General features: G+C 47.3%; 1 protein-coding gene across 1 annotated transcript in view; it reads right to left on the minus strand.

Moving 5' to 3' along the window:
- CREBBP (CREB binding protein) overlaps positions 1-24,381 on the minus strand; it is a 118,966-nt gene that overhangs the window by 31,044 nt on the left and 63,541 nt on the right. The window contains exons 4-14 of the mRNA NM_001164022.1: positions 17,917-18,157; positions 16,518-16,631; positions 8,741-8,983; positions 7,496-7,598; positions 7,084-7,230; positions 6,170-6,287; positions 5,446-5,617; positions 5,127-5,171; positions 2,930-3,054; positions 2,155-2,343; positions 294-710 (exon numbers count right to left, since the gene is read on the minus strand). Coding sequence (NP_001157494.1) covers positions 294-710; positions 2,155-2,343; positions 2,930-3,054; positions 5,127-5,171; positions 5,446-5,617; positions 6,170-6,287; positions 7,084-7,230; positions 7,496-7,598; positions 8,741-8,983; positions 16,518-16,631; positions 17,917-18,157 — 1,914 coding nt within the window. The remainder of the gene's footprint in view (positions 1-293; positions 711-2,154; positions 2,344-2,929; positions 3,055-5,126; positions 5,172-5,445; positions 5,618-6,169; positions 6,288-7,083; positions 7,231-7,495; positions 7,599-8,740; positions 8,984-16,517; positions 16,632-17,916; positions 18,158-24,381) is intronic.

The raw sequence follows: 24,381 nt of genomic DNA on the forward strand, positions 1-24,381 counted from the left end.
ACGCTCCTATGGATAGTTGAAATATTCTACAGGGGACCCATGTACGAGCTCTTTCAGTTGCTGATTTCTATAAGCTGGTTTAACTGGGAAGATAATCACAAGTCATGTCCTGCCAAACCTGGCCTCCAGAGCCCATTCTGGAATGAACACACAACCCGTTACAGCTCCGTCAGGCTGCAGACACACTCGCTGTGCAGCTGCACCAAGACCTGTGGTGCTTCACGACCAACTGCTCAGGGGCAAGTTCTCATCTGCAACTCTGTGGGCAGACGGCCACAGGCCGAGGGGCTCACCGGGGTGCCGGGGGGCTGCGTGTGCACAGGTGTTGGCTGCTGCTGCGATGACTGTGGGGTGGCCACGGATGGAGGCTGCACTGGGGTCTGAGGCTGCGGGGTCACCTGGGCCTGGGCGGCTGCCTGGACCGTAGGAGTACTCTGCGTCTGGCTGGCGCTGGGCACGGAGCCAGGAGTCGGGGTGGGAGTCTGCCCGGAAGACGACGCGGGAGTTGAAGGCTGGGTAGGCGCAGCTGGCTGGGGGGGCGTCACCCCGGGAGCTGCTGGGTGCTGCAGAGACGGCATGCCGGCGGCCGTGGAGGCGGGAGGCGGGGTCTGATGCAGCGGAGGCTGTGTCACTGGTGGGCAAGGCAGCTGGCTGGCCTGGGGCCCAAGCATGTTCAGGGGGTTGGGAAGAGCGGCCCCTGGCACTTGCCCCTGACAGGCAGAAGGAAAAGAGCGAGTTAAAACTGGTCTCCCCTCCATCTGACAATGTGGCAGCAGACATAAAGAATTAAATATATGAGAACCTGACACGGTTTCTGGATGACGTCTGCTGACTATACGGGAACGTTCCACTTGTAACGTGTCACTGACCTGCATGCTTATAGTAACCTGCTTTTGTAGTAATCAAGCTTGGATTTATGTAAGTGTAGAAATCTCTGGCTTAAACACACACACATACACTTCAGTTACTAGCTCATGTTCCATAATATCCACCAACAGCTAAGGCCACTGGAAAAGGTATTTGTCTTTTTTAAAAAAATGAGTTACTCAAACACTGAATTGTTTCAGTATGGTAGTTCTCAGCTAGGGATATGCTTCAAAATTACCTGTGGGCCAACTAAAAAGCTATTCTGAATCTACAGCAAGAATCTGCCAAGCACACAGGGCCCAAGGCCAAACCCAGCTAGCTGCTGGTCTCTGTCAATAAAGCTTTATTGGCCAGCAGCCTCTCCATTCACTCACGTGTGAATGCACATGTCTATGACTGCCTCTGTGTCACAACAGTGGAGCAGAACAGTTCCCTCACGGTCCACCAAGCTGAAAATATCTACAGGACAAACTTGTCGACCCCTTTGCTAGAGAAATAAAATTTATGCAAATAAAGAATTAATTAATAGGCATCAGGCTTCCTGGTGGCCCAGCGGTTAAGAATCCAACTGCCAGTGCAGAAGGCACAGGTTCTATCCCTGGTCGGGGAAGATTCCACATGTCGTGGGGCAACTAGGCCTGCGCGCCACAACTACTGGAGCCCTCATGCCTAGAGGCCATGCTCCGCCAGAGAAGCCACCCCAGGGAGAAGCCTGGGCAGCGCGCTGACAGTAACTTCCGCTCACTGCAACTAGAGAAAGCCTGCACGCAGCAAGGAAGACTCGGCACAGCCAAACGTAAATCATAACAAATAAAACGTTTAAAAAACAATTACTTAATAAGTGTTTACTTAGTGAATCTAGTGTAGTCACTGCCTATTATTCAATGTTATTCATGTTAAGTTAAATAATGAATTTGATCTCTCAGGGGAACAGTTGGTCTGTTTTAAATACGTGTACATTTGTACACAGCAGCAATCTGATGTACTCTAACAATTAATAGAAGTCGGGGAAAGGCGGTGAAATGAGTGGAAAATAGTCCCCGCCAGCATTATATTGAATGAATAAAACCACATTCAACAAGAAGGGAACTACTCAAATGGCCCAGTTAGCTGGACTTCACCTCGGCAGTTTAAACCAACAAGTGCCAAATCATTAAGCGTAAACTCAAGGGATCTTTCCTCACTCCCTCTTCAAAAACCAGTGTCTCTCAGATCACATGTGAAGCTTAGAATTTAAAATATACAAACAAAAATTAAGAAAATGACAACTAAAACGATGGACAGTACCTGTGGAACGCCAGCCTGCGCCGCCGGCTGCCCCATGCCCACGCTGCTCACACTCAGCGCCCCGCTGGACGACGGGAACTGGCTCTGCGGGAGGAACTGGCTCTGCGCAGGCGCCTGGGCCATCATGCTGTTGGCGTGCGCGCCCATCATGTTCGGAGGCTGAGGCATTCGGGACGGAGAAATGGCCATCTACAAGACAACATGTGCCACTGTGTTCAGAGGGCTGCAGGGCCCGTGTCTCCAAGGTGAACCGAAAGAGAGAGGAATCCTCAACTACTCCCTTCACAGGAGGGGACCCCACCACGCACTAAGACCTCCTGGCTCCCAGGCATTCTGCACACTTTTTCATGCAGATCTCTAATGAGCCAGCTCCACACAGTCCTCTGAACAGAAATCAACAGCATGCCATAGTGTAAAGTTCAAATATGCCTTTTAGGAGTTCTCGGACTCGTTTAGAAAACAGCCTCAGGAGAGGACGCTCTGAGAGCCAGCGGACACTGACACCTTTCCTCTCATTCTGTCACACATCCCCAGAACTCCCGTCTTCTCACAAAGTCACAGGTGCCAAGGAATCTCTCATTTCAGTAAAAATAAGTAAAGGTCAAATAAACCTTGGGAGTAATAAGGACCAGAGAGAGAGATGGAGTTGCCAAAGCACAACACAATCCAAAGGAACAAGCGCCACAGGATTCCCAACCTCCAAGCTCCCATGGGGAGAACTGTCCTGTTGCAGCAAGGCCATCTCAGCACAGCTGAGGGGAGGACAAGCACTTACCCCTGGAACGGAGCCCATGCTGTTCATCGGGACAGAGTGGTTCATGGGGGATGCCGCACGCGGTCCCATGGGCGCTTGTGGCAACTGTACGTTCCCCAAGGATATTGGGTTAAATGAATTCATCCCTGTAAACGTACCCACAACAGTTCATTAGGAAAAGCACCCATAGGAAAACAGAATGACAATTTGCCAAAGAAACTTGAAGCCAAATAAGACAGAACACACACACTACATACACAACTGAAAGGAGATCAGCCAATCAGAAAAGATGGCTAAGCAACAGATTGCTCACATCCAGGAAAAACGGCACCACTGTGGTGGTGGTGAGGTGGTGGGTGGGGGGCAGGCAGGGCAGTGTGAGGAGAGGAAGGTGGCGCATCAGGGAGGCTGCGAGCAGCTGAAGCCAAGGCAGCACTCGGCGCCAGAGCATCTGAGGGTCCGAGTGACAGAGTAGACGGGGGTGGGCGGGGTGGTGGGAAGGAGCACCCACCATGCACAGAGGAGGTCTGCTGAGGCCAGGGCACCCCTCTGAGCCAACCCCTCAAAGCCTTCTGGACCACCTGACTCCCAGCAGGAAGCCCGCTCCCATCACCCCAGGCCCCCCAGCTCCTTGGCTGGGCTTACATTTATTGCTAGAATCTGGGATAAGACTCAAAACATGGCTTTAATTTTGCAAGGACATTAAGCATTTAGAAAGTGCCCAAGGGTTGGCGGTTCTCAACGTCAGCCTCCTCTCTGCTGACTGGAAAGATCTCACTTTCATGGCTGCCTTGGCCTTCCCAAGGGTGCCACACCACGAACGACACCTCTCACCAGCCGCTACATGACTCCAGGCCATGGAGCCTCTCTCTCTGTAATTTCCCACAATTCTCCGTGAACTCTGAGCTCAATGTAAATACTGCTTCAGTAAGTCTCAGGACTTGGCCCAATCCTGTGGCTGTGAACAGAATCCTGAGGCACTGCCTTAACTGTGGAGTAGGAGAGGGCATCAAAGAGCACCAGTCCCCTCAGCACCAGCGAAAAATGTCCCCCTGAGTAACCAGGACTTTCCAGGAAGCATACAGAACAAAGTGCCCTGCTCTTCTGGAGGGTTTTATTGACAAGAGGAGATTTTACTGAGCATGCGAAAAAGATGCACGAAGAAGCGGCACCGTAACAAGTTCCTCTCCACAGACCTGGACGTGCCGGTGACAGGGGCATGCAAGCACTTCCTTCAAAGGCTCCTCCTTCCACACTCTGCTCAACAGCCCCGTTCTCAGATCCCGAAGCAGCAGACTCGTCTACCCTGTCCCTAATACAGCACCCTGTCTCTCCGAAGGCTCAATTTCTCTGCCTTCTTGATTTCTTTCACTCTTCACATCTGGTCCATCTGAACAAGTCCCTAAAAAGTTTCCTCCACAGTATCATCAGCTGTACCAGGTCTGGTGTATGCAGGACGATCACCACAGCTGTTAGAACGACCACTCTCTCCCTGAACTACTCCACACACTGGACACTGGATAATGTCGCCATCTCATTTCACAACCAGCAGAAACATCCTACTGTTCAGGTCTCAACCTGCTAAGAGTTGTAAAAGCTCTGAAATGACCCTCACCCCCAAACTCAAATGACTGCTTCAACCACGACCAAAGACTCTCAACTTGAGAAAGAACCTCCGGAAGCTGCTCAGACCAGCTGCCAGGAGCCCAGCCTGGTGAGGGCTGTTGAGCACAGACCCTCCTCGGCGAGTCTGGTAGGCAAGGCGCCTGTGCTCGTTAGCCCAGAGCAGCCTCACCCGTTCCTCCCATCCCCCAAGTCAGGGTGCTCGGGCTTCAGGATAGGCCTGACGCCCTACTTTCAAGTGCTCAGAAATGTTTCTTTCCCCCTCCTACAATGCTTTTTTTTTTTTTTTGAGACTCTTCCAAGGGAAATGTTTTCTCTTGTCCATCAAAAAAATAAGTGAACTCCTACTTCTGATCTCCTTGGAGAGCTTCGCTGTGATCTCCAAACTTCCAAAGGCAACATGTTCACACTACCTGTGGACGTGCACTGTGCTCGTCAGTAGGGAGGGGGGCGGGGGGGGGGGGGAGGTGGCAATTAGAAAAGGAAACTGAAGGAAAAATGGAGAGAAAGAAATACACAGGGAAGAAGACAAACCAATAAACTTTGTGCTGCAGAATGTTAAGCCAAAATATGATTTACAACAACAGTTAAATACCTTGAGAAACCTGCATACGATTCACTGTAAGAGGCATGGGCCCATCTACAATGGCAGAAAAAAAAAGGAGTTACTTAAAACAATCCTGTAAAGAGAAGAGCAGATCCAAAAGTGCTGTGCACTGATGCCAGCACACCCTTTACAGGGCCTTCTGTGAGACTCAGCATCTAAACACAGGCCACTGCAGAACACAGCCACGACCACGTGCTTTCAGAGCAACAGGTTCCCTGGGAATGTAATTCTGTGTGCTGAGAAATACACACCAAATGCAGAAAGACACACGAGGGAACAGACCAGGGGCGGGACATGCAGTCCTTACTTGGAGGTCTCACAGGCTGCGCCTGGGGTATTCCAGGGGGCTGCGTCCCGGGGGCTGATAAGGCTGGCTGGTTACCCAAGATGCCTTGTTTGTGTAAACGCGACCTCCGCTTTTCTTCTAGCTCTTTTTGAATCTTGTAGATTTTCTCTGCTAGTAAGTGATAGTATTCATCCTAAAAAGCAGCAACAGTCAATACTAGTTATTTGCAAACAAACAACTGATCTGGTTTTGCAGGTTCTAACAAACTAATGAAGTTTTAAATTAAAACCATGTACACTGGCACGGCTGACGTACTCCGCACTTCTAACTCACAAACCAAAGCCCAGGGGTGCTGTGGGGCTCAACAGTCAGGGGACCAAGTCCTCGCGACAGTTCGTTCCACAGCTGAACCTCTTCCTGCATACTCACTGACACAGGTGACAACACAGTGCAAGAACACTCCACTATAAAGTGCACCCACAGACTAGGAAACCTTCATACACCTCACTTACCACTGTAGTGGGAACACTTGAAGATTCTGCGGTTACAAACCAAGAGAGGTGTGCAGGGAGGACCTCAAGTCTTAACTGGGACATCTCCCTGGTCAGTGTCCTCAGGCGAGGAGACCAGCAGGCTGATGGAAGCACCCTCCCCCCCAACCCCCCCCGCCGCCCCCCACCACGTCCAGACCTGCAGCCACAGGTCGCTCGGGTGCCGTGCGGCTGGAACGCGAATGCGGACCCACCCTGCTGTTGGCAGACTCGTACATGTCCCCTTCCACTTTCTTAGCGTAGGCCACCAGGTTCTCCATGCGGCGATCCTTCAGGGCTGCAGGGTCAGGTGTCGGGAAGATGGCTTGGACACTGAAAGGACAGCACGTACTCTCAATCTACTTTTAATACAACATCAACATCTTGCCATTTCACATGTGACACGGGAAGAGAACAAACCGCTGTCTACCTTTGGGTACAATACACTGCTGAGAGACCCCCATATGCAGTCACTCTTTGGAGACAATACTGATCTGTCAATTTATCCACAAGTCAAACACAACATTTTGCTATTAACAATAAATGCTTGACCAATTCAAGAATACTATGATTTTGAATTCCTAATCTTTAAACTACTAAGTACAAAAATTTTTGATTAAAATAATGAAGGAGAAAAAAAAGAAAACTCCATCGGAATTGAGTTGATTAACGTCACCTTCATTTAACTTAAATTGCTGGAGAAATCAACTATGAATTTCCCATGTTAATTGTATGATGGTATTGTGAAGCCATCTGTATTTACTAGGCCCAAATGCCTGCAATTCTCAGGGCTCCCCACAACTATAACCTTGAGCCATAAAATAAGACAAGCTTCTGAGTGAGTCCCAGCTCCCCGTGCACTGAGAGCTTAGAGAACAGGCCTGCCCCTGTGACATGGGTCAAAGTTCATATTCCTCTCCAGGATCCACTGGGCACTCAGAATCTGGGATCCTCTGGCCTCCCTAAACAAGCACGTGACCCCCTTCAGTTGCAAGGGTATGATCACCTAGGGCCCAAAAAAACACCTGGGCGTTAAATCAGACACCCAGCAAACTGCAAAACTGTCACACTGCCATCAGTCACAAAGTGCTCCCACCACATGTGAGTAACAGGCGAGGGGGCCACGTACAGTTTATGCACTAGATGGCTCCGCAGGTCCTGAGTGACGTGTTCGTGCCAGCTTTTCCGAACTCCGGTGCTGGAAGGAGGTGCTGCTGCAGGTATAGTGCTGAGGGTGCCAATGTTTCCAGAGTTTGAGCCGTCATTCATCAGGGGGCTGAGGGGAGAGGAAGAACAGGTCATCCAACTGGAAAAGTGACTCACACGCCATTCACCCAACTAAGGGTCTTCAACCATATGTGACTTTAAACTCTGCTATCTGTTAGAAAGAAAGAAAGAGGGAGGGAAGCGAGAGGGACAGAGAAGGGAGGGAGGGAAATAGCCCTACACTTTAGAAAGAATCAAGAGTTCTATGTGGTTCCCAGCCCACTTTAACATGTGACTGTCACTCAGATAGGAACCAAATGAAACAAAGGTCTTACTTTGTAGCCCCAAGGGAAGTTGGAAGAGCTGATTCTGAAATCAAGTTTGATGGCTGCTGATCTGTTGTTATTCCTCCTGCTGGAATGTTCATTGGGTTATTTCCTGAAAGACAAAAAGAAAAGCAATCAACCAACTCCTAAATTACACACCTCAAAGTCCTAATAACAGATAAATAACAAGTCACATATAAATAAATGATTCTTATGAAAATTATTCTTATGACTCATAATAATAAATGCTAGGGCAGGAACTCTGGGAGTTATATTTTCAATAATGTTGGTCAAATTGTATAAATTCAATTGCTTCCCATTGCACTTGAAAACCAAAGAAGAGCATTTCTACGGAGGCTGGCTGGCAGCATGAATGCTTGGCGGCTGTGGAAAAAAATCAGAAATGATCCATCTGCAGCTTCGGTTTTGATTCTGGCTTCATTCCCGTCACATACACTTCATCATCTTTTTGTTTTGCGTATCAGAAGATAAAAATCATAGAAATTAACTTCAGGTGAAGAAGACAAAAGATCAATTTGCCTACAGTATTTGTTCTAAAGTAAGAGAAAGGTGAGACACAGGTTAATTGTCTTGTCCCAGATTATACCACCAACAGAAGTGGTGTCAGACTGGAAGGGACATTTCAAGACTCCAACCCAGTCTTCTAGCCAGCAGGAGTCAGAGATGCATTAGGGCAACTATTTCCCAACACGCAACAGATGAAGTATCTTTAAGGTGAAAATACTTTATTAGGAAAAGAACAAAACCAGCACAACAACCCTGTTCTGAGATCCCTGTTAGCCAGTCCGGATTCAGACTGGTCGGCTCCAGTCACAAGTAGTCCACAACCAAAAAATGCTAGGAGCTGCAGAGTCAAGGCAACTGGTACTGCCCTAATTCCAACCTGAGATTTTGCATCCTGAGCCATGTGAAATGCCCTTTATGAAAACTATCCAGATACAACGACAAAAATGTTGGTTCATTTGCAAATGTGATTCATCTTACAAGCCTGTAACATCTTCAGTGTACCTGACATTTTAGCCTTTTCCTGGAATTTTTTTATTTTAATCATTTAAAAGATACCATTTGCCATAATATATATATTTGAATTTTATTATATACATATATATATTTAAATTTAAAATTTGAATTTAAAGTAAAAACAGTAGCTGAAAACAGCCCCGGGCTCCAGAAGGCTCGTCATTCCCGACACTGCATTTGCACAAGGAAGTTCTCGAGAGTCCTTTCACCTACCCAGGGGGTTGAGACTCCTCATCTGCTGGTGAGTTTGAGGCTGTGCTGGTTGCTGGCCAGGAACCTGAGGCTGCAGCTGCGTCTGGGGCTGGTTCAGGTAGGGGAGTCCAAGAGCAGCATACGCTCGTTGCATGGAGCTGGGGTCTATCGGATTTGGGTTACTTAAAGAAGTGGCATTCTGTTGGCCTGTGCCAACAGAACCAATGGTGTTTTGAATTCCACCAGCTGGAGACCCCAGGATGGCTATAAAAGCAAACAGACAAACACAAGAGATAAGTAAAAGGGAAAAGTCCACAAATGAGTTAAAAACCACTGAAAAACAAGTAAAATTTTAACAGAAGACCACCTATGTATGTCATGAAGCACTGGAACCCCGCTACCAAGAAAGGAACTGTGCAGACAGAAGAAGCCCATTCTATTAATCTCATCTGCACAGTGGCACCTGAAGAACAAAAATCTGAAGAGAATTCAAGCTTCTGTGTTAGAAAACAACAGACCAGGAAATCAGCGATCACGCAATCAAGGTCAGCGTGTATTAAATCTAGAGCCTCATAAGAAGTCAGTTCGGGGGAAACAGCAAACATGGGAAAACACACATTCTTTGGGGGTCATCAGCCACCACTGAGGCGAGCTAAGAAGCCCCTCCTGCTGCTGCTCCTCGGTGCCCCTCACTGCTCACCACACAGGCACAGAGGAGGAAGAGTGGAGGAGATGCCTAGTTGGTCAGTTCTGTTACTTATTAACCTAATTAATATCTTAATTACTAAAGGTATCAAGTAACAGTAACTTAATTAAGATCTCTGACACAATCTTCCAAAAAACAAAACTGCATTTCCTTGAACCCCTGACGTACAGTGACCAGGCAACTCCACGCCTTTCTCTGCTCCGCGTTTCCTACGTGGGAGGGCACCATGCTAAGCTCTCTGCTACGTGAAGCTGTTCAAGAGATACGGTGCCTGACTGAGGAAAATCTGTAGCAACATAAAGAGCCCCATTGCCAAGGGCTTCAAAGTTAACAGAGAAGACCCAAATACCCATCTGTCCGTCTGTCTGTCCATCCGTCCAAATGTCCTAATCGATGTAGAAGTTCTGCATCATACCATTGATTCTTATTTGTAAGAGTTCCTTTCTTTCCAACTTCCCCAAACTTCGAGTCGTGTCATCAACAGCAGCTTATAAAATTGATACTATAACTGATCTTTGAGACATAAAACACTATCACAAATTTTTCTTTAAAATTCAGACCATTACTGTAATAATAATATCCTCATATCACCATCAGCACAATTATAACATAAACAACTCAAACACTTATCTGAGTAACTTAATGAAACCAAAATGTGTTAAAAAAAAAAAAAAAGCCCTTGATAATTACATATTCCACACTATTTAACTTTTCTAATAAGAATATTCAGATCTCAAACTCATTAACGCTCATTAGACACAATTATACACACCAAGCACCTCATTATTATAAATGAAAAGCAATTCCCAAGGTACATTTTATGACAAGTATGTAGCTCTGAACTAAGTCATGTCTACTACCTTTAAAGGTATTTTCCTAATAGTTAATACTCCATGAAACTTGAAACACGTGCCATTGCACTACTGAAACTGACATGCTGACTTGTCTAAAAGAAGTACAAGAGAAAAAGGAAAGTGACAATGGGAAGACGATTTATTTTTCTATTACTTTGCGGTGTAAGGAGGAACAGACCTAGACCTACATTGACATGCATACTGATCAACTGTGGAGAGAGAGGAATTTAGAGAAACAAGGTGTACAAGCCTTTGGGTTTTGGGTGAAGATGCAATAGCAGTACCTTAACAACGATTTCTTTCTACTAAAATCCACTCGTGTCCACACTTCCCCAAATGCTATCCTTTTACCCCAAATTCCCCATCGTAGGAGGAGTGCCACTCCCAAGCTCAAGGCCACTTATGGGCTACTTACGGACTTCCTCCTCTCATGGAAGCTGCTGACTTGGTCAGTGTATTTTTTTGTGTGTGTTAAAAGCATTTATGTCCTAAATGCACACGTTACTGTTTTTTTTTACTTTAAAAGAAAACATACCTATCTATCTGAAGACAAGCATTTGGTACTTGACATTTCTAACTAATTTAGAGACAAGGAAATCAACATACAAACAAGTAAAAAGGTCTCCGACATACAGGGCCCAATCCGAATACAAACACTGCTGTGAGATAACATCTACGCTTCAGGGACAAGGAACGCAGGCACTTCCTACGGGGGAGATGGTTGGAAGGGGAGTTACCTGGTGAAAGCCACCACAAACTCTAAGTCCTACAAGCTGAAGATGCTTCCACTCTCCGTGAACACCCTGCTGGTGTCCTGGCAGCAGCTGGCCTTCCCCGAACCCCCCACTTTGCCCTGTGGCCGTCGGGCCTCTGCTCCTCTCCGGACACCTGCGACTCCTGCCTGAACTTGCTCCCTCTCTCACTTGCAAGCACAGACTCCAGGACAGACAAAGACAACAGGATAGAAGTGAGCAGTGTGCGCTCATGGAGCTCAGGGTCTGCTGGGAGAGCAACATCTCTATCTAATAATGAAAGGCTGCAGCCCTGGATCCTGTATCAGAGACAGTGGTCTCTGATCAAGATGATCAAGACCATCTCTTCTTCCCTGCACGTTCCCTGCAGCGGGACCTGCATGTGCCTCACAGGACTCTCCTCACACCAGGGCACTCGCCTCAAGCTGCAGCAGTGGAGCAGGCGCCCTCCCAGCACCGCAGCGCTGAGGGCTCTGAGGCTGAGCAAAAACGTGAGGAGTGCTAAAACAGCAACGCTCCACGTATCTGGTGTCACTGAGAATACAGCCTGCTGCACGAATCAATTTTACACATTATTGATAGTCACCTCTTTGTTTATTTTGGCCGTGCTGCGTGGCTTAGGGGATCTTAGTCCCAGGCCCCCCCCAGTGAAAGTGCGGAGTCCTAAGCACCGGATCGCAGGGAACTCCCAACGTTTACCTCTCTAGATACCAACACTTCTTGTTCTTTTTACCATTTTTACATCTTGTTTCCTTTCTCAGAGCTTAAGGCTACGTTTCACACACAATCAATCTTTGTGATATCCCGCCACAGCGTCTCAGTGCATCTCAGCACAGCGTGCCCTCTCCCCGAACGTCAGTCAGCACTCCTGCTGCCAGCACGTCTCCAGAGTGGTCCTGCTCCCCTTCTGCCGCAGCTACTAAGGACAGAAGAGGGCCGGATTTCACAGCTGGCTCTGTCCAGGACTCACGCCCCCGTGGGCACAGAGACTGGCCCATGGGCAGGCTCCACATACACTAGCCATTGCTGCTGTGAAACACGCGGCTCACCTCAAGTTCCAGCCCCCAACTGGTCTCAATAAAACTGTGCTCAATTTGGAAAGCCAACAAAAATGGACACGCTGAATTCCAAAACTTTGTCAGGTTGGTGGGGGACACCACGAGGCAGGCCTAGCAGCCACTACTTGGTCGTCACCTGGATTCCCACCAAGAGAGCCAAGCTTGAGTCTGCCAGACCTGGGGACGTCTCTGCAGAGCTGCTCCCACAGCACAGGGCGTCCCGGGCCTGTGCACCACCAGGGCAGAGGGACACCGAGCTGAGGGCCAGGCCCCCCATCACAGCCACCACCAAGCACGAACGCGCACCCTGCAGCAGGTGTCCTCAGAAGCCAAAGAGCTCAGAACTGGCAACCTGGCGCCGCCCAGAAGAGCGAGGTCAAAGCTCCTCCAATGAAGGCTATCACCGGGGGCCGTCTGGTACTTGAGCCACAGGCGGCCTCGCCACCCCCTCCCCCGCCCCCGCTACAGGCTGTCACAGAGGCACTGGTGGTCTCTGGAGAACCTGCAGGTGAAGCAGGTGCCTAGCCTGCGAGTGCCTGTGGAGCACCAAGTAGGCATCTGGAGGGCATGTTTTAAGCAGGACTCAACACCGTGAAGGCAGGCAACTCAAACAATCAGAGGGGCCTCAAGCTGGATCACCGGAGAAGGCAATGGCACCCCACTCCAGTATTCCTGCCTGGAAAATCCCAGGGACGGAGGAGCCTGGTAGGCTGCAGCCCATGGGGTCACTACGAGTTGGACACAACTAAGCGACTTCACTTTCACTTTTCACTTTCATGCACTGGAGAAGCAAATGGCAACCCACTCCAGCGTTCTTGCCTGGAGAATCCCAGGGACGGGGGAGCCTGGTGGGCTGCCGTCTATGGGGTTGCACAGAGTCGGACACGACTGAAGTGACTTAGCAGCAGCAGCAAAGCTGGATCACAGAGCAGGGCCAAGTAGTGAGTGGCAGGCCAGTAGAGGTATTCAAGCCAGGGGTCTGGGGAGGCTGACTGCGCCCCCATGGAGACCCAGGCAGCCGCAGGCAGTGGGCAGGCTGGGGCAGCCCTGGGCTGATCCCGCAGCACCCATTCTGTCAGTCCTTTTGCTCTTGAGTTGGGAAACCTGTGGCTGCCCAGAGCAGCACGCGCACTGTCTCAAGAGCTCCAGGACCGACGCTCTGCCCTGCGAGGCATCCAGAGCAGCAAACGCGGAATTTGTTAAGATGCAGTCTAATAACACAAGAGGCCTGGGGGAAGGTCCAAGTCTCTGCGTTTCTCACAAGCAACAAGGGGTGCGCCTGCAGCTGGGCTGAAGACCATACACGGAGCAGCAAAAGCCCCCTGAGGAGGCAACATGAATTCAGACAGGGAGTCCCGTCTGTGCCGCCAAAGCCTACCCACTGCCACCCTGCACAGGTCTGGGAGGCAGGTGCCAAGACTGACGCTAGATACACGCCCTGCAATTTCCTCATTAGCCAATAAAACCTGACGATCTCTATAAGGGATGGATAATGCAAGATCAATGACTGGACAATAACTCGTGGGAAAAATTACACGAAGTCTCCTCCACACAGGCCACAGCAGTCTGGGTTTCCTTTCAGCGGCCCCTGGGTAGGCTCCACAGGTGGCCTGGGCAGGATCTCTCAGTAGAGACATCAAGGGGAGGAGTTAGAGAAGCAGGGTGTGTGCAGCAGGCCTGGCGAGCATCTGTGGGAAAACCTGCTTGGACAGCACAGCCTCGGTGGACACAGGTGGGTCTCAGATGATCCCTGGGGGTCCTGACCACCCACTTACAAACCTCACTTGCATAGGAATCTCTGAGTCCAATCAGAGGTATCCCCTTGTAGGCATGTCAGCCTTGCTGTCTAGAAAGTTCTTCCCTTGTCACTTAATTGAAGCTGGGCTTTGCCCAGCCCCCCCTCCCACGCACACTGACCCTCCCTGCCAGGACTGCCGACACCACTGACTCTAACTCGCTCCTCTGACTGACACCACTGTCGCCTCATTTTTTATTTCTGGCTGCACCCCACAGCATGAGGGATCTTACTGTGCCCTCATGAACCATGTGCCTCATGAACCTCATGTGCCCTTTGAACCATGGATCAAACCTGCACCCCTTACAGTGGAAGTGCAGGGTCTTCACCACTGGACCAGCAAGAAGTCCCAGATCGACGCCATTGTCACATTATTTTTAACGTACAGCTGACCCTTAAACAAGACAGGTTTCAACAGCATGGACCCACTTACACAGACATTTTCCAACAGTAAATACAACAGCCACACATTGTCCACGCTGCTCAAAGCTGTGGACGTGGAGGAACCAAGCTGTCTATGTGCTGGGAGGGCTGTGGCCCTCTGACTGTGTGGAAGGATCGGCGCCCTCATCCTGAGCTGTGTAAGGGGCAACTGGACAGAGTCCATCAGCTGCTGGAGGAGCAGAGCCACACTTTCCCACTGTTGCTACATTTCACACACGATGGGCACAGTTTGCTTCACGAGAGGAGGAACAGCAACAAACATTTACAGAGAAGACACTGCTGCAACGTTCTCGCTCATCCTATCAAACTCCTTGTCCTCGCAAAACCACAGTGCTGGAACCAAAGGAATACACTCAGAGCAGAAACCTAACTTGAGAAGCATTAAAAACAAAAACATATACAAACACACAAAGTACATAGGAAAATACCCCACTTTCATTTCTTTCACGAAAATTTGCTACAACCTTGCACAGAGTTCGTCTGTACACGCCCCATGACTTTATAGTGTGAAATCACCCTGACAACACCTTACGTTATGACTGGAAGAGACACTGTGGTTTACCACTTCTGAGGGCTCACTCTGGATCAATCATTACAACAAGCAGGCAGTTATAAAGATGGTAGAAAAAACCCACACTCATTTCTTTGTGTTTTTTTTTTTTTAAATAAAAACCACACAAAGTGTTTCTTAAAAAGAGAAATCTCAAAAGTTTACAACTGTCATGGCAATACATATTAAAAACCAAAGGATCTCAGAAAATTCACAGTCCCAAATTAAAGGTTAAGAACACTATCCTAATTCATCATTCATGGAATGAATACTGTACAACCACAAACTCGACAATAAATATTTTGACACTTAAAAGGACTATAACTGAAATACATCCTAAAATGTAAGAAACTATAACCATCACAACATGTTAGTAAGAAAGAAAACATTTTACACTAACTTGGAAGAAACTCAGACTGTACTCCACTAGAACTGTTGTCTCAAATATCTGCTTCTAGAAGACACAGATTCCTAGATCTTCACTTTATGTAAGAAATGTCCTAGAAAATCATGTATTAATTCATTTTTTGCTTAATAAAAGTATAATTTAACTGACTTAGGAAAGTGACTTTTAAAGGAAACTTAGTATGACTGCTTCTACTGGGGAGCAAGGGAGGGAGGGTGGGTCTGTGGCCCTGGCCCACTTTCCTGGGCCACGGACACCCCTGTGTGTGGGGCTCTGGGGGCGCTTGGGAGGGAGTGGGGCCTAGCGGGCTCGACCACCTTTCCCAGTGCCACTTGGAAACAAGCAGAAAGAGAAGCAGCACACGTGTTCTGAGGCAGCAACAGGTCTGCCGAAGAAGAATGAGAGCAATGGACACATAACCACAAGCAGGGCGGGTGGGGCGAGATGGCCCAGATACGGCTGTGAAGACGCAGACGGTGCTGGAGTTTCGAGGGCAGCTCCAGCCCACGAGGACACGAGCGCCAAGGGCATGGCCTACCTGTCCACACCAAGGGACACACCCCGAGAGCACAGCTGGACCTCGAAAGCAACCAGAAGGGACTTAACTTTGGGGACAGACGCTCATCCTTTCCCTGCTCCGATGCCCATGGGAGCCCCCGGGAGCCACACAAGGCCTCCTACGGGGGCACTGCCTAACCACCCGCTAAGGGCACACAGACCGATGGAAAGATGACGAAGCGAGGGCAACGATCAGGGTGCGGCATCCTGGTGCAGAGACCCTCCATCTGCGCTGAATGAACTGTTAGTTACACAACTAGACCTGGGAACCGCGTCGCCTCCACAACACCTGCACGTGGTGTTGACTGACTGAGTCTAGAACAAAGGGTCCTCAAGACTACTTTAGGGTGATTTCAAAAAGTGTCCAGTCTATCCACCCCTCACCCCAAAGTCACTGCCATTACAGTGACAAATGCTGAGTGTCTGTCAAGAAACTCAGAGAGCCATCCCGTCAGCTCTCGCCTCTCTGATCCAAGTGACGTCCCTCTTCTGCGCTCGCTGCTCTGCAGCGGCCGAGTCCGGGGGGGCGGGGCGGGGGTTCCCCCTCGGCGTCCGCCCTGGTGCCCCAGCTCCCACTACGCGGTGCAGCGACTAGTTTCTGCCCTGCTCCCTGCCTATTCCTCTGCGTTCTCAGTGTCTCATCGCCAAGCTTCTCTACCCGCAGTGCTCACTTACTTTGTTGGTTTCGCTTGTCACTGGCATTTTTCAAAGGGAGGCAAACAGGACAGTCATGCCGTGTGCAGTTCTTCCAATGAGAGATGATTTGTCGTGAAGATGCGCAATGGGCAACTATGACCAGAAAAACAACGAGATGTTATTTCTCTATCCAAATCGTTGCGCTTTCCATTACACCTACATTATAAGGCCAGCTTCCATAAAAGACGATCACAAGTGTAACTGTAGCACGGTGCAGGCAGTCCTCAGCTTACAAAACAGGCTGCTTTCCAGAAAGTTTGTAAGTCGACTACTGAGAATTCCAAACAAAAACTTCCCAGAGAAGCAATGTTATGAATGATGGTGAACAAGGTTCAGACCACAAATCAAAAACAAAACAAAACTACTTGGCCTGAAATACCACACAAGTGGAACGAAAGGCAGAACAAATAATTCTGTAATGTCACTATTTACAATAAAAAGTTTACATTATGTTTATTAATGCTCAAGGATGAAACCATCTGAACACTAGAGTTGAAGAAACATAGCGAAGCAAATGAGAGGTCTGTGGAGACCCTGAGGGGGCCCGGGCACTTCTCAGAGCACTCGAGACGGCAGCTGCGGCCAGCCCCTCTGTCTCTATCTTCACTTCCACTTCTTCCTAAAGGTCCAGCACGACCCTCCTCTGCTTCTCCATCAGGACAGGGTTACACCCGGGACTCACGAGTGTCACAAGGGGAAGCAGGGAGATCAGGGAGACTCTCCCCAAGGTTAGGAGCACAAGTGAGAAGAGACAGAAAGAGGATAAAGATTAAAGGGAAGCAGAACCGTTAGTTAAGGGAAGGCTTCTTCAGGAGAACTGGGGTGTCTGTGTGAAGACCAGAGAGGGGACACGTGTGTGCATGATTCTCCCCTCTGGAGAGCAAGGAAGGAGGTGGCAGGGGTGGGCAGTACACACAGGTCCCCAGGACAACCGGGCCAGGAGCCTGATGAGCCAAGACAGAAGGGCGGAGGGGCGAGGCAGCAGCCCTGGCGCCTGGGAGCACGAAACGACTGCAAGACAGATGGTCTAGGCTTGGGGAAAGGCGGGCACATGCACGCGTGCACACTACACTGTCAAAAAGAAAACCTGATCTAGACATGCATGGCGAAGACAGTGCTCAGGAAGGGACACAGGTCTTCTGTGACAGAGGAAGGCAGAAAAGAACGAATGCAGGGCCCAGCCCCACCAGCAAAAGTTCACGGAACGTTGTAGAAGCACACCGCCTTTCTCCTGGGCAGGTGAGTGTCCAGAGGCATCTGACTGGTCAGCACATGGGGACGTGGGAAGTGGGAACCTTCTCAACAGGAGAGGTGCCAGAGAATACCAGACAAGTCCACCCCTGGCTCTGCCACCAGGACCTGAGCAAACGGCACTTACCTTGACAAGCCTTCCCAGCCTGACAATGCGTCATGTGATTCAAGACGTTTTTCATGGTCCGACAATGTGGGAGTGCGCAGGCCCGGACCTCTCCATTGGCTTGTTCTCGCCTCTGGCATTTATGAGCGTGAAGCAGTAGGACCAGCTGCTGCTGTATCAGTTTGCGTTTTTCGGGATCTGCGGTGGGGCCCGTTGCAATCGCCTGGGTGGGTACAATTCCCACTGATGTTTGCATCTGAGGCTAAAATAAAACAAATTAACACAAACATTTTAATAAGCTTTCAGAGTTCCAATTCATGTTCATTAACTATTTTTTCAAACTAAGGGTAAAGCTGAGTGATAGTTTAGGCCGCAGTGAGAATGCAGCTGGTGAGGTTCTTTTAATTCATCGGCAATTTATCACACTACAATACATACAAGTGCAGGAAAAGCCGTTATTATATTAGGTTGAACCATATGAAACTATTGTTTCTCTAAGCCAGATGACCAAACGTTGGAAGTTCTATAGGATTCAACCTAATAAAAAGATCGCCAAGGCCTGACCAATTCCAACCCACTGAGAAGATCTGACGGTGCAGAGCAATCAGAGCCACCCTGCAGATTTCTAGTCTTCTGACCGGAAGGACAATACCTGCAGCATTCATTACTTCTCAAAGATTAAGACAGCATTTATCTTGAATACAACCATCCAGTACAATCGTTAACGCTTTGCATTTCATTAAAATTTCTACTCAGACATCAGACAATATCTTTTCTCCGTATTTGACGATGTGCTAAAGATACAGAAACAGAGCTTAGTTACTTTCATCCTTTCAAATAGTAGGCCAGATCAACCATACCTCTTAACTGCAAAGAACACGGAAAAGGGGACCTGTGGAACTTCTTACTCTTTACCAACTACCAATATTCTTCAGAAATTTACTAAAGAAACTGTGAAGTAAGAGCAATGTAAAGCTCCTAACAGGCAACAATATAACCCACCTTTCCGGGACTTTCCGATCTATCGCTCTGGTCAGGTCACACTTCTGACTTCCTTCTACAACACCTACCGCCTCCCATGAAGCACAACACAGCCTGATTTTTCAAATGAAGAGTCAAAACTATATGCATTTGCAACCAGGAGAACACCAAGTAAAACATATTTCTTTATGAATCAAAGTTCACTGTAGAAAGAGCGTTTTGTGTTTTGGCTTTACCTCGATGAGAACTCATAAAATAAGTATGTAGAAAAGCTACCTGGCTTCACTCAAGAGCACAACTCCTAGAACCCTAACCAGGAACCAAAACAAAAGCAAAATTCAAGCCAAGAGGCTGAGTGTACTGAGTGGAGAAGTACTTAACGCCTGAGGGAAAACAGCCTCTTTCCCTTCTGTCTATTTCCCGATTTCAAGAACGCGGAGAGCAAAAGAACTAAGGAAACGCTTAACACCGCAATGCTGAGAGCCAGGGCTCCACTGCGGACGTGCAGACAGGTTTTGCTCCTCCCAGTCGCTTCTGTATGTGTGAACCATGACCAATAGTCTCATTTATATGAATTTGGCTTGGTATTTATTCTAGGTTCTGTCCCGTACCAGGAAGTTGTAGCATGATGCGTAGTGAACATGTGGCTGTACATTCATTTATCCAAACTCCAAAGACTGGGGATAAACTGCAGCCACTCCTCTTTTTTCTGACACTTTAAAATAAGGCTCCCATAAACAAACAGCCTGTGACTATGCCCTCTGCAGCATTCAGTACCTACGTTAAATGATTCTGCATCCATCAGCTTATTTCCATGGACTACAAAGTCCAAGCGAAAATCAACAGGAACAGAAGAATATGGGAAATGTAAGATGATCCCTGGTTAGGTCTCTTTTGCATTTACAAAAAAATTTCAAACATGTGGAAAAGTAGAAAGGAAAGGATACCATTATCACACCTAACCAAATGAAGGATTCTTTAGTACCTTCTAACATCTAGTCCATACACAAGTTTCTCAACTTGTCTCCAAACAGTCTTTTAGAGTTGGTGTGCACAGATCAGAACCCAGTTCAGGCCCACACCATCCACCTGGTTACTGTCTTTAAGGTTCTTCATCTCCTGCTACTCTCCCCCGCCTTTACTTTCTCACAATACTGACGTCTGGAAGAATCAAGCCAGTTGTCCTCCTGCCATTTCTTAAAATACAGAAATACTACGTACAAAATAAATAAATAAACGTAAAAAGAGGTGTCATATAAAAACCTGGTTAAAAAAAACCTCAATCATATTAAATTATAAAAGACTTTTAAAGTCATTAAAAATTAACGCAGTGTTTCTCATCTGCAATGTTCTCAATCACACATTTTGAACTGTATTTGATGGTATGTTGAAACCTCAACATGTAGAAATAGCACAGCTGGAAATACAGCCTGTTCAAGTCTGGGTCTATTCTCCATCTACATGTAGCTGTTCAGTAAGCCTACACACTGTTTACACATCTCAAAAACAAACTGGAGGATGAAGCTGAGTCAACATGAAGCAGACAACACGACTCGCGTCCCTGGGTTAGCCTTCCCCATGTAACTCCATGGGCTTGCATGAGGCTAGTCCAGGTTGCAGAGTGCTTACAAACGTGGGGCACATTTAATTTCCTTCTCTCTTAGGCCAGTGCTCAACAAGAAGGAAGGGCTGTATGAACTTCTGCAAAAATCTGTCAGAAGCAGCCTTTAGATTCTACCAACTTCCCAGCTCAGTCCCCACTGTCCAGGCGGGAGAAGAGAATTAAAAGAAAAATGCTTAGACAAGAACCTCCCTTTAAACATACAGAACAAAATTTGCAAATTCCCCCCAAAAGTACTTTATAATTTTAGGCAACTTTATTTTTGCAATAACCAAGAATATTTTGGAAAATGGTAAAAATGAAGGAGGACTCTATCCTGCCATAGATTCTTAGGTGCGTAACCAAAAGCAGAAACCATGGTAACGAACAAAATAAGCTAGACCTCATTAAAATTAAAAGCTGTTTCAAAAGACACCATCACGAAAGTGAATGACAACCCAAAGAATGGGAGAAAACATCTGCAAATCACAGATGTGATAATGGACTTATATCTAAAACATTCAAAGCACTCTTAAAACTCGATGATTTAAAAAAAAAGGAATCTAATTTTTTTTAACGGACAAAGTATACGAAGAGACATTTTCCCAAAGAAGATATACAGAGAAACACATGAAAAAACTGGTATGTTTACTGAAACATGAAACCCATGAAAAGGCACTCGATACCATTAACTATCTTCAGAACCACAGTGAGGTACTGTTTTACACCTACCGCATGGCTACAGTTTAAAAACGAGACAGTAACAAGTGCTGGTGGAGAAGAACCTGGTCTCTCTCACACTCTAGTAGTATGTGCGTGTGAAAGGGTGCAGCCACTTTGGAAAACACTCTGGCAGTTCCTCAAAAGGTTAAACCTGGAGTTACCATCTGGACCAGCAATTATCTGAAGCATACACCCAAGAGAACTGAAAACATATGTTCACACAAAAACATGAACACTAATGTTTGCAGCAGCAAGATTCCTAATAGCCAAAAAATGGAACCAACTTAAATGGGCATCAAGTAGAGACTGGAAAAACATGATATATCAAAAAAAGGATATAACCCAACCACAAAAAAGGAAGTACCAGTACATGCTACAACATGAATGAACTTCAAAAACACTGTGCTAAGTGAAAACACCAGTCACAAACAACCACATATCGTATAATTCCATTTTGATGAAATGTCCAGAACAGGTAGATACACAGGGGCAGAAAAGAGATTAGTGGTTGCATCTGGCTGAAGATCTCAGGGAAATGGGAGGAACTTGCTAACGGTACAGACTTTCTTTTTGAAACATGAAAATGTCCTAAATTTGAACACGGTTGGTGATGGCGGCACAAAACACTGAATGCCACTGAACTGCACACTTTAAAGAACGGGGCTGCACGGGAGAGCAACTGTATCTCAATAAAGCGGTTTTAAAGTGACTTCTTTGGGAGAATGGCATTGAAACATGTAAAATATCATGTATGAAACGAGATGCCAGTCCAGGTTCAATGCACGATACTGGATGCTTGGGGCTAGTGCACTGGGACGACCCAGAGGGATGGTATGGGGAGGGAGGAGGGAGGAGGGTTCAGGAGGGGGAGCACATGTATACCTGTGATGGATTCATTTTGATGTTTGGCAAAACTAATACAATTATGTAAAGTTTAAAAATAAAATAAAATTAAAAAAAAATAAAAAAGAAAGGAAAAAATAAATAAATAAAATGACTTCTATCTCACTAATTATCAAAGAAATGAAATTAGAACCAAGAAGCATCTTTCACTTATCAATACGACCACGATAAAAAAATAATAAATAAAAATGTCCATTCCTTTTGATCCAGTGGTTCTACATCTTATAATTTATTATTAGGGAAGTAACTGGACTACTATGCTAAAATGTATGTACAAAGACAGACACCACACTTTGATTAAATTACTGAATACTGGAAAATTCCCTAAATGTCTAGAAAAGGCAGACCAATTAAAAAAAAATTATGGCTACAGACCTCATGAAATCAGATGCAGGCATGAAAAGTAAGGGGGACCTGAGGAGACCCCAGTCAAAGCCACGTGGAATACAAAGGCCTGGAGCCAAGCCCCAACCAAATCCTGGACCCACCGAGCACTGAGAGATAGAATCACTGTTATCTGGGGCAACTAAGCCCACGCCCCACAGCTACTGAGCCCGCCTGCCCTAGAGCCCGTGAGCTGCAACAAGAGAAGCCGCTGCACTCAGAAGCCCACACACCACAACCAGGGAGCAGCACCTGCTCGCCGCACAGCAGTGGAGACCAGCGCGGCCAGAACACCCACAGACAGACCCCAATGACAACGCAGGCCTTCATGCCGCCGAGAGTTAAATGGAACACATTAAGCTACAAAAGAAAGTTATTAAAATAGTACCATAAAGTCATTCAGTTTTTCCTTATCAACTTCATGCATTGTTTGAATGTTTTACAAGAAATGTCTACTATTTTTATAACCAAAAAAAAAAAAAAAATCCCACTTTGGGAGGAAAATCAGAAGAATCAGTAGAAAACAATGAACAATTAAATATTTAAAAAAAACTGTAAAAGTACTAGAAAGTGGTACAGGCCTTTGTAAAAATATATAGAGCAGTGGTTCCTAACTAGTCCCCAGTAAAACCTCTTCAAATACAGATTCCCCAGTCTTGCCTCTTAGAGACTACGGTTCACAAGATGGGGGTTGGCGGTGGGGGGTGGGGGGGCGGGGGCGGGTGGACAGAGCTGTTTGTATTCAAGTTCCACAGAGGAGGCTTCCTTACAACAGCTTTATACTTCTTAAAGGTTTTCCAAAATGAACAGGGATGCCCTTTTACAGTTACAATAAAAAGAAACAGTCAGGAGAGCCATGCACAGGTGATTCTCATGCAGCGGCAGTCATGAGTATCGGGAGAGCGCCTGGGCCAGACCTGTAACAGTGACCAACAAACCAGGCAACACACGTGACACACACGAGACGAGGCAGACCGTGCAGGTGTCGGTCCTTCTCCAGCCTTTGCCTCTCAAGGACTCTGTGCTGGGTGCCCAACAAGCAGCAGCTCAGTTAATGCCCACCCGCGGCCCAGGGAGGACTAACGCAGGCCCATACAGCCTCGTGCGCGGGGGTGGACCTGGGGGCGGCCTAACAGCAGAGTTCCCACCTCCTTAACCCTTCTGCGCTCACCTTGTCACAGGGCTGCCCACCTTGCCTTATAAACCATTTGAAGAGAATGTAACAGAAAAACTGAGGGAGGTGGGAGGGGGCTTCGGGATGAGGGACACATATACACCTGCGGCTGATTCGTGTCAGAGTATGGCAAAAACCACCACAATACTATGAAGTAATTAGCCCCCAATTAAAATAAATAAATTAAGTTTTTTAAAAAAGAAAAACTGGCCAAGGACAGGAACTAAGCAACTTGAGAAACAAAAACATACTAAACACATGTACTTTCATTCTTACCAGTAATCAAGAAATGCAAATCACAATAATTGGACACCATCTCCTCCTGTCAAAGGACAGAATGATAACCCCCAGCCTTGGGAGCATCATGGGATACTAGTGACCTGCTCCCTGGCTTTTGTTGGAAGGCAATACAACAGTATCCATCACAAGCTTTAAAATTCATGCAATACATTTTGGTAACTCCCATCAGCTCACATGCAATTCCTACTGGTGGAAGGGGAAGGTTACCGGGGAACAGGAGTCGCAGTGTTGCCATCACGACCCCCTGCCTGTAAACATTCTGAACCATGAGTAACAGCAGGTGAACATAAAGTGTACAACCCAAGGGCTGTGGAGAGCACAGCCCACTCACCCCATCTCATTGCTAGATCTTTTGTTCTTTGCATGTATCTTGCTGGCATCGTAACTCAACCATCATTTAAACCCCTGTCCATTAAACGGC

This window comes from Bos taurus, chromosome 25, assembly GCF_002263795.3.
Source record: "Bos taurus isolate L1 Dominette 01449 registration number 42190680 breed Hereford chromosome 25, ARS-UCD2.0, whole genome shotgun sequence".
Taxonomy (NCBI): Eukaryota; Metazoa; Chordata; class Mammalia; order Artiodactyla; family Bovidae; genus Bos; species Bos taurus.